Source organism: Curcuma longa, chromosome 12 (genome assembly GCF_044706935.1).
Source record: "Curcuma longa cultivar G26 ecotype Majalengka, Jawa Barat chromosome 12, ITB_CL_G26_1.1, whole genome shotgun sequence".
Classification (NCBI taxonomy): Eukaryota; Viridiplantae; Streptophyta; class Magnoliopsida; order Zingiberales; family Zingiberaceae; genus Curcuma; species Curcuma longa.
In genome coordinates this window covers 7142945-7154157 of record NC_133872.1, presented here as the reverse complement: position 1 = coordinate 7154157, position 11213 = coordinate 7142945, and the positions used below count along the sequence as shown (strand labels likewise).

Here is an 11213-nt window from a genome sequence, read left to right as displayed (position 1 = left end):
ATTTTCATATTGGAACTCAAATATTATTTTCATATTATTTAATTAAATTTAGTTCATTAGCCCCCAATCCCATAGTTGGGCAATCAAACTTGAAAGTCCTATTTTCTTTATTAAGTATTTAATTTTTATGAGCTAATTAATCTCGAGATAAATAGTCTGATCTCATATTTTCCCATCAAATAAATTCAAAAAGTAAGATGTCTTTTAACGTGGCAACCCAACATCACTAACCTGCCAATCCTATTTTTTTTTTCTGTAAAAAGGTGGAATCCGTCACCTTAGCGGTCATACACGGTCGGCTCCACGACCATCTGTGAGGAGGTAAATCGAGAAACTGCAGTTGGTCACGACATAGGAAAGTATTGCCTGGTTTCACCAGGATTCAAATCTTTGTCCTCTTCTATAAATCTATTACGTCGTAACCAACTCATCTATGCCCCGAGGGCATAGCTATGCCAATCCTATTTTCATACAATATTTTTAGAGTCAGTTTGATTCATTTGGTTTGCAACGATTATTAGAAAGGCCAAAATGGAATTCATTTGGGTTCGACCCAATCTGACCGGTCTTCGACCCACTTGGACCGGCCGGTCGGTTATGGGTCCAACAAACCAAAGCCTCATCCTTTACATAAAGAGATCAGGAGATTCGCTTAAAAAGGCATCTTCCTTTTCGCACCGCGCAGCCATGGACACTCTCCGATTCTCTGCTCCGCCTTTGCCCGCCTTGGGAGGCCGATCGAGGACGCCTCAGATCTCAAATCTGGTTGGTTCTTCTGTTGATTTATTTGTTTCTTTTCTTTGTTGGTCACGATTTCTTCGGATTTCAGTTCCTTCCTCTCCATTTCTTTGTTGTTTAGGGGGCGATGCGGGCTCATCATCTTCGAGGAAGCATCACCGCTAATGTGAGTCGAACCCTTCGTTTCGTCTCTCTATTTTGTCGTAGTTAGCTTCCGTTTTGCGTAGGCATATTTTTTTTTGTCGGAGATTTTTCGTTTGTTGGGTTGTGGTTGGTGATCGAGGGATCGAGCAGTCGGGATTTAGGGTTTAGGAGTCGTAGTTTGAGAATAATATTCATTAAACTTGTATTGGTTTCTGACAAATCTAATGTTGGTCGTCACTATGCTCGTAGGTTGAGTGCTCCTTGGTGAGCCTTTTTCTTTTCTTTCATGCATTGTTCTCTAGTTAGAATATTTTGAGTAGCACCAACAATTACAGTGAGTGTTACATTTTAATATCATTTGCACTGTAAATAAAAATAATGGTGAGAGGGAAGGAAAGGAAGAACAATGACAGATGGTCTTGCAGCGGCTGCAGATAATGGCTACCACTCATGGCCACAAGCTCGTAGCTTGCTACTAGGACAAATCTAATGTTGCCGTGAATTCCCTGTTGATAATGATGGTCGTTGGTTACTTGAGTTCGTCAGGTAGTTGGTTGCTATGAGAGGATGGAAATTTCTTTCCACCAGATTTTGGGTGGACGAAAAAATAAGAAAACAATATTCCACGAACAAATTCAGAATCTGTCCTTAGATTATTTTTGAGTGCCAACCATTTCTGAGTGAAGTAAACGAGGGATGCTGTCTCTGTTTTTGTGTAATCAGTCCTTTCCTTAACGCTTCGGAGTAAACGGGGCATAAGTGTCTAATGGATGCAACTTTGTTCAACTAGTTCCCATCAATGATATACAATCATTGTGCTTTTGCGAATTTTGATCATTGCATTCATCAATTCCATCCTTTCCAGGTTTCTCTGAACTCTTCTTCAAATACGGATAATGTTGATGCGGAAGTGAAGGACAAGAAGTCTGAGACATATAGCTATGATATGACAAAAGCAATGGGTGCTGGTAATTTTTGTCAACTTTGTTATGTTGGAGACTTGTATATTTTGATACTCTTTAGGTGTTAGTTTACCATTTAAAAGGTTGCACTTGTGCAAATGTGTTCAGTGCTGACATATAGGCATGAGCTTGGAATGAACTATAATTTCATATATCCAGGCCTGATAGTTGGTTCCTGTCTACAGGTTCTCTTCTGGTTTGCTTCTTGACTAAAAGAATGTTATTTATTTTCTCTTTGATCTAAGATTGTTGCAATTCAGACTCCACTAGACGTCGACAAACTTCGTAAAATTGGAGTGAGGACCATCTTTTGCTTGCAGCAAGACCCAGATCTTGAGTATCCTAATTGTTATTTATTGGTCATGACAACCTTATTCAACAAGTTTTATTTGTAAGGAAGTACAATTTGAAGTCTAAGAAAGGAAATTCTTGAAAAATGGGTGCTTCCCAATGTGTAGATCATATGATGCAATTAAGAAACATTTTCCCACTTTAATGGCAGTTATAATTTCACATCAGCCTCTTTGGGATAATGATATTGCAATGAGTGATGGAAACTCCTTGTATCTATCTTACTTTAAATCTTTGACCTACTCTCTACTTCATCGGATGTATGTTCATTTTACCTTTTCACTGATGTCAAGTATATATTATTAAGGGCCTTGATAACACTAGCTGTTTCCATGCTGAATTCTAATTCTCAAATTGTCTTGTTTGATGGTTACACATCTTTAAGTTCCATTCTTCATTTTTTTCTCTCTTCATCTCTTCATCTACCTGATTTATCATTACAGTTCTATGGTTCATTTCTTTGACTCGGTAATAGTGATTGAGAAAATTATATGAAGGCTGCTTATACTTTTCTTTAATGCTATCAGAAAGATTTGCCTGTATGGCTTGTTTCCTTCATTCATATATGCAGATATTTTGGGGTGGATATTGGTGCTATCCGTGAATATGCCATTGCATGTGGTGAGATTGAGCATATTCGGGCTGAAATTAGGTGAGTTTGGATATTGTTATTGATGGAGTCATAGATTAAACTAATATGATTTATATATAGATTGCTTACAGTGACATATAGGTAATGTAAATCTGTTGTTTATCACCTGCATTATGATCAAAATTATTTAGATACATTTATTGTTGCACAATAGATTTCTACTTCTCATTCCTAGATTCTGATCAGTGCTGAAAAAAAGTAATAACCAAGAAGTATTTCGTAGTTGGAAATTTGTAGGAATTATTCTCTTATATTCTATTATTGGTGGTGTCATAGGGATTTTGATGCATTTGATCTGAGGATGAGACTTCCTGCAGTTGTTAGCAAATTATACAAGGCTATTAAGCGCAACCATGGAGTAACTTATGTTCATTGTACAGCTGGGCTTGGAAGAGCACCTGCTGTTGCGGTAGTAAACTACTGTGGATTTCTCATTCTTATCATTCATACTGATCTTTGCTTTTTATAAGGATATGCTAGCTGGTGAGTAAAGAAGCTATATCACTAACATTTCAAATCAACAAAATAATTTCTTATTACATCGACAAATGTTTTTTCCCTCCCTCTATCCTTTACACCTTCAAATCTAATCGATCCAACTCTTCTAGCCTTAAAATGCTCTTATAGCTATAAAATGCATTAGTTGTCGTTCAAAATGTCCATACCATCTCAATGAAGTTCCAATCATTTTATTTCCTATTGAAGCTACACCTAACACTCCTAGATATTAATAGCCAATTCCAAATATTGGGACACATCCATCTTCATACACTCACTAATAGCCAATCTCAAATAATTGGGACAAATGTGGTTTGATGATGATGAGACTACTGTTTGGGCCTTGTGGATCAGTTGTGCTCTCTTTGTCATTCAGGCATTCCCACTGCCCTAGCTTCCTACTCGGACAGTCGCACACTATAATTGAAAGCTTTAACTCTTAAAAACTAAGCTTATTGATTACAGTTGTTATTAAAATAGTTTTGCATTATAGGGAAATTCAATGTAACTTCTCTTATGTTTGTTAAACTGTAGTTGGCATATATGTTTTGGATTGAAGGCTATAAGCTGAATGAAGGCCACCAACTACTGCAGGTATTATAATAATATTCAGCATGTTACTTTCTCAAACTTAAGCAGGTGCCTTGATGTATATAACAATCTTTCTGTTCTGCTTAAAATTTAAGAAACAAAATCACACAGTGCTTGAATGTGAATGTAAACTTAAGTGATACCTTGACAAGAAACCAGCTTCTCATCATTTAGAAACATAACAAACCTTAGGTACTGTGTTGCAATTTTGGCAATCATTTATGAGAACATTTGACTTTTGTTTAAATTTGTTGCTAATTTATGTGTGTAAATGAAAATTCAGATTGCAGCATTGTGTCAATTTGTCATCTTTCTCATAATTTTTTTTTTTCAGAGTAGGCGAGCATGCTTCCCGAAGTTGGATGCAATAAAAAATGCAACTGTTGATATGGTCAGCGGAATCTCTTTATTTGTAGAAAAAGATAACCTTCATTTGATATGCATCTTGTTTTCTATATGATTTGTGCGCTCAGATATTTTCTCATCTGACGCATATGTAATTATAATTGATTATTTTTGTTTCATATTTACAATTTCCTCTTCTTTAACATGCAGATTTTCCACTAGTTAATACTCAGTAAATTGAATGGGACCATAGATTGTGCTTTAGCTCTTTTATTTTTGATGTTGGTATTTTAACAATACTATAGCTATTCATAGATTCTTAACAAATATACTGTGTGAGTTCCTAGGTAGAAAGAATATGTAGCGGAATCATCCAATCTCGATCTGGATTGGCCAGGTTGGATCAGATCGGCCGATATTGATCCAATTTCATCTGAGAATCAGACACCTTATAAGACTAACAAAGTCTTAATTAATTAAGGTCAAATTAGTATTAAGTTCAATATTAATGATTGCCAATCAATTGAGATCGGAGAAAAAACAGTTGAATTAGAGTGAAATCGTGCAATTCACTTAGTTTCTTAATTGTGGTGTTATTCAAAGGTGGATATTCTGAAATTGGTGCTTGTTCTCAAGCCTTCTTAAGGAGGAAGGCAATGACACTCTTTTCGCCTTGTCTTCTTTAAGCTTTGGGTGTTCTTGAGGAGGAAGGCATCATGTGAAAGTGAGAGGTTAGATTGTACTAGAGTTGGCGCATGTTTTGGACGTTATTGAGGAGGAAGAGTGCCTCACCTTCTCATGCTTTAGTGGTTCTCAAGGAGTCACGAGGAGGAAGACAAAGGTCTTCATGAAACTTTTGTCTTTGCTCCATGAGGAACAAAATCACAATTTTCAACTCACGTGAGTCCATGTCTCATTTCCAATCAAGGTATTATTAATTAATTGGGAGTATTAATTATTTATAATTTTGAATTTAAATTATTATTTCTCTATATAATTATATATTAACATAACTTTGTCATGATAACACCTAGAACAAGCTCAAATAACTACAAAAATTCTCATGATATAAATGAGGGGGAAGACTGTCTACCTCTAGGATTAGTAGATACCCAGGATCATAAAAAAAAAAAATTTATCATGAAATATGGTAATGAGTCCATAGCCACACTCAAAAGCCCTAGTTCTATCCAATAGGGGGCATCAACTCTGTATGACTTCTTCCGGCCTCGAAGCGACATGGGCGAAGGCTATATGCCTAAGCATTACTTTGTGTTTTGGCTCCTAAGTCACATACGCTACCTCATGCCTAATAAAGTAGCCTAAGTCAATTCTTTTATAGTTGAATTGATATTGATTCTCGTTACTACCTCGTCTGCTTAGTATAAGTTAACCTCAACTTACTAGAACTTTCACTATCTAGAGATCATGTCTTCGAGACTTCATCTATTGTGTAGCCTTAGGTCAACCTTGATTTGCGAAGATTTCATCAATCAATCTTGATCTGTCGGGATTTCCTTCATTGTAATATTTGGTCCTCTTGACCTATCTTGACTCCTACACTTGTCCATCATTTAGTCCTCCTTGACTTCCACTTGTCAACTTCCTATTAGATTTCTATGTTGAAAACTACTATTGGACTTTTGTTTTACAAACTCCCTGTTGGTCTTCTCCAATGCCAACACCTATTGAACATGAACATTGCCAAATGTCTAATTGACCTCAACCTATTTAGACTTCATCCAATGTCAAAGTTTTAGCCATTCTTGACTTACTTGACATATTGGCCTAACTTAAATTCACATTAATCATATTGCCCTCAATATGATTTGCACCAAACATATTGTTCAAACATCAAACCACAACATTTGGTCTATCAGGCTCAGACACCCAATATTCATGAATTTCATTTTTTTGGTTGTGTTCTGTTGTTGTAGTTGAAGGAAGAGGAAACTTATTGCCACTTCCCAGTGTTGGAGCATCCTTTCGCAGTCGTACAGCATGCCTATGCTGAAATCAACATGAAGCTACTACCACATGTCACCATTACAATTTGTTTTCAGTTTGCACATAATAGCACTTATCAATATGATGTACTATTAGACTTCACACCATAATTTCTTGCTGGACTGCTAATCTTTGTTGCACTATGTTTGTAGCTTACAGGACTATCTAAGAGCCCTGTGACCCTAATGTGGAAAGATAGTGGATGTTCATCGGTAGAGATTTCTGGACTTGACATTGGATGGGGGCAGGTATGCTATTTGCTATGCTTTTGATAAAATTATTACAACTATGATTCAGTCTTCTTTTGATTTAAATTTGCAATAAGAAAACATATATGATCAATTGATTACACCACTTAATTAAAGTTTGCACAACAGTTAAAAGGTATTTACCATTTTACATTCTTCTGGTCTCTCGTTGTTAAAATCATGTTGTTTCACAACTTATCCTTGAAGATTCTTAGAGTAACAATACATAAAGCTAATTAATATTCTTGAAATGTAACCATTATAATTAATCTTGAAATTTAGCCATTATAATCGGAGGCATGGGGTAAGAAAGAGGAGGATCTCTGTGACAGTAGAGAAAATTGCAATCTGAATGTCTCTGCAGAACCCTTTGATGCTTCCACCAGACAATTCTTGCTGAAGCTATAACCATTGCCAACACACGTTACCCTCTTCACAATCTCCAACTGGCTACCCTCCTGCATGCTCATCTCTGTTAGTGTCATCTCAGCGAGTCAAGGTGCACCTACGAAGTGCCTACATATTAAGCCCACATAAGAAAACCTAGCATTTATATAAAAACGAACTCAGTTTTCTTAAAGAATTTGGAACTTATTTTTTCAAAGAAAAAAACATCAGCTTTCTCTTTAAAAAGAAAGATAGCACGGTCCCTTATTCTTCAAAGTTGAAAAACTACTAGATTCTTAATTTCATCCTCAATTTTTTCCTTTCTCACCTCAGTATCTTCTTTGTCTATTGATTGCAGGATTGTTAAATTAAGAAGTTACTCTCTTGATGTTTCTTTAACTTCTGTAATTGTAACCTTATTTTTTTTAACTACAACACTTATAATCAAGTTGCTCCGTTGGATGCTACTTTAAACATTACTTTCTCATTTCTAGCATCTCTTCTCTCCTTTGGGAATAGATGTTATTACTTATTTTCCTTTCCAACATTTCCTCGCTTGAAGTAATATTATATTTTAGTTCCTTCTCAATATTTTCTCCTCTTTTATCTCTTTTAAGAGTAAATGCAAAAACTTTAGTTTCTCTTGTTTGCAATCAATTTTTCCCTACATGCTGACCCAAGCTGTCAATTTCTGCCCTTGTTAGAGCATGATAATTACTGTGCTCCAACTTCAGGAGTGTCAGAACATAAAATTGATACATAGTTTGTCCTAAGTTGCTAGTTTGACCATCAGGTAGCATGTTAGTGTCCTTTATATGTGACGAATGCAATTATTCTCTTTTCAATTAAATAATAGTTGCTATATTCAATATTCCATGTATTCTAACATGGCAAAGAGTTCATCTATTCTTTGACTGTGCCTGTGAGGTAGATCAGGTTTCTATTATCGGTTTTGTGGTTAAGATACTGGAGTTAACCACTCTCAATTTGCATATTTTTGTTTCTATTGTTTGCAGAAATAGTATCCATGTATAAAAAGCCTCAATTTATTCTGTTTTTGTGACTATGGCCTTAAAAATATCTTTGGACATGCGGGATTACTGAAATAACCAATAAAAAAATCTTACTATTTTAGAGTTAACTATGTGGAGCTGCTTCAACATACGGTAAAAGCGAAACAAAATAGGTATGATAATATGGACATGTCCAAAGATGTTGACTAAATCTTATAATTAAAAAAACGTTGAATTGAGTAGGTTTGAATGTGCAAGGGTAAGAGACTAGATAATACTACAGGTAATATAATTAAAAAGGTGATCTAAGAAGCTTGAATAATACCAATGATCAAGCATTTTATAGATTCAATGGAGGTTAAGAATTTCCTCATAACTGATCCCAAATAGTTGCGACTGGCAAAACATGTTGTAGATGTCTTTCAAATATCCGTGTTTTCATGGTGTAAGGTTACATAATTACCAAGAGTCAATCTTATGGTAACAGTCTAGATTTTGTTTATCCTGATAGCAAGGTGTTCATGCTGAAGTTCAAAAGTATATGCACTCGTGTGTGTGTGTGTGTGTGTGTGTGTATATATTTATATTTATCATGCGAGGATTTCTTTCACCAATGAATCATTTCTGTTTTTCAGAGAATTCCTCTGAAGTTCAACAAAGATCAGGGAGTATGGATTCTTGAGAAGGAATTACCTGTGAGTATTCTTCTTTTTTTTCACTAATTGAACTTTATCGAAATTTCCTTAATTTGTAATAGAATGTGTTGTCTCCAATCCCTCAGTTATATCTTCATGTTGGTTTCGCAATTGCACATTTCCGTAGTCTACTCAATCTATCAGACAGGATTCTTCACGACGTACCAATTCTCTAGTTATCAGTAGGTGACTACTCCGCTAGTCTAGTAGTCCTATTCACAAGATGGTCGAACTAGAACTTCATTTATGCCTTTTTATTACAGCATAAACCCAGTCATGATCGAATCTAAACTTCTATGGTTAACTTTATCGACTCATTGTTCAACATCAAGAAATACTTCTTGAAGCATTGCCCATGTTTCAATGAAATTTGCATTGGCTGTGCATGCCTAACCTAGAAACACGACTTGATGATATTTGTGATACGAAGTATGGTCAATTATGTTACGATCTAACAGAGTTGGAAATCGATAATGAAATGTCTTTTTTATTTTTTGATGCATTGGATTGGTTTCTTGGTTGAGACAAATTGACAAGATTATGTTGTAGGTTATCTAATTAGGACTAGATTCTGAACAAACATATGCTGATTTGGATTTTTGTCGTAGGAGGGACGTTACGAGTACAAGTATATAGTTGATGGTGAATGGATGTGCAATGAACATGAGTTGTTGACACTTGCAAACAGTAAGGGTCAAGTAAACAACTATGTCGAAGTAAGATATTCCGCTCTGAATTCTTCCATGATCTCTGGATTCTTGAATTGATCTATCGTCGCGTGTTCTCTATTTGAACTGCAGATTTTCAATAGGGACATGAGTACTGAGGCAATGAATTTACCGACCCGTTTGAGAAGCAAAGATGCTGACCTTACAAAGGATGAAAGACAGATGATCCGGGAGTTATTCGAACTCTTTATCGACTAGCGGCCAATTCATATAGCCTTCTTTTGTGTACGAGGATCAATGCCGCCTTGCAAGGTTAAGTATTATCAAAACAACCGCGATAAATATACATAAAAAAGTTGTACAGGTTTGAAGATTTCTGCTCAATATAAGCACAATGAATTCTTTCATTTGTTGAGCAGCAAAGCATTCTAATTTAGATGACACAGTCTCTTATCCCTCTATTGCTATGATTCTAAGCTTTGACACTTGGAAGGTCAGGTATTGCAAGGGAATGGGGAACCTTGAGAATTTAGAGGATCGTAGGACGAGGAACATTAAGATAACAAGGATGACCAGGAAGGAAATGAACTATATAAGCATGTTGCGTGAAGGATGATACGTGGAGGAGCCAAAGGTTCAAGTGCAGCAAAGGAATGTATGGCTTGAAGGTGGATGATTGAGGGACAAAGTCAAATTATAATGGTAAGATTCCCATGAATTGAGTGTTGGGTGACATGTATTCTATGAACTGTAGTGTTTTCTTCTGGGTGATGTGCATTCGTAAGGATAAGGTTAGAATTGCAACATAGTTGAACTTGAACTTAGAGGCGATCGTAGTCATGATCAACAATTGATTAGTGATTGGAAAAATTCAATACCCCAAAATGGCATAGGAGTTTAGGGGTTAACCAATTGACTAATGATGGACATCAGCTAGGGTAGTCAATTGAGTCGGAGGAGCTAGTGAACAAAATAGTTCTTTAGTGTCTTGAGTCGAGTTTATTGGTGGCCGATGTGGAAAATAGAAAGGAGCTATTGTTGTGCAATAATGGTTGGATTGTGAGGATCAATTGACTGATAGTGATAGATCAATCAATTGATGGCTATAAATTAGTCGATTTTTGGGTAGCAGCTAGACTTACAATAGAATTTCAAAGACAATAAAAGGAGTTCGAGGTGGCTTTAAGATAAGTGAAATAAAGTCAGTTAAATCATATTAGAAACCTTGTATTCCTTGTGCTCATGCCCTTTTGTATTTTTCGTAATCCCTTGTGATTGCAAGAGGTTTTTTCACCTATATGATAATTGATTGAGAAGGAGAAAATATAAAGGAGTGTTTGGTTTGGTCATTTTTCATTTTCATTTTCTTATTTTTTAGAAATTATTGTTTGTTTTGTGTTTTCTATTTTCATTCTCTGAAAAATAAAAAGTCATTTTTTAAGAAAATAGAAAATGATAAAATATCATTTTTTATGGAGAATGAAAACTGTGGTAGGTAAATAGAAAATGTGAAAATGTGGCTACAGTAACATCACACGCCTTCAAATTTCTCCTCGACGTAATTTTTGCTTGACCTCCATGAACTCGGCTATTCCGGTGGAAACCGTGACGTCGACGTTAAAAATCGGACCTTTCTTCTGTTTTTCATAAAGCAGAGAGGAAAGGAGCAACCTTTGGGGGTCGAAGGCAGCTCTCAGCCTCGGAATTGATGGAGTTCTCTCCTTCGAGTTAAAGTCGAGGATCGGGGAGGTGAAATGGGCGGCAACAAAGGGGAGTCGATGGCGGAGGGATTGACGAAAGGTGTAAGCTTGCGGTGCAGGAGGCCGCGAAAGGAGGTCCTGTGCTGAGATAATCCTCTCCATGATTCCAAACGGCCGACACTGAGGGATATTCTAGTAGCAGAGAGAAGCTTGA

The 11213-nt window shown here is 36.1% G+C and overlaps 1 protein-coding gene across 1 annotated transcript; it reads left to right on the top strand.

Annotated features, from left to right (window-relative positions):
* The first annotated feature begins 649 nt into the window (after positions 1–649).
* On the top strand, positions 650–9715 carry LOC141842763 (phosphoglucan phosphatase DSP4, amyloplastic-like). Its single transcript, XM_074730777.1, has 13 exons — positions 650–765; positions 860–904; positions 1748–1850; positions 1953–2029; positions 2105–2181; positions 2767–2847; positions 3124–3256; positions 3880–3939; positions 4271–4327; positions 6441–6536; positions 8572–8631; positions 9240–9347; positions 9432–9715. The coding sequence occupies exons 1-13, from the start codon at positions 688–690 to the stop codon at positions 9555–9557; spliced, it is 1101 nt and encodes a 366-aa protein (XP_074586878.1). The 5' UTR covers positions 650–687; the 3' UTR covers positions 9558–9715.
* Positions 9716–11213: the final 1498 nt, after the last annotated feature.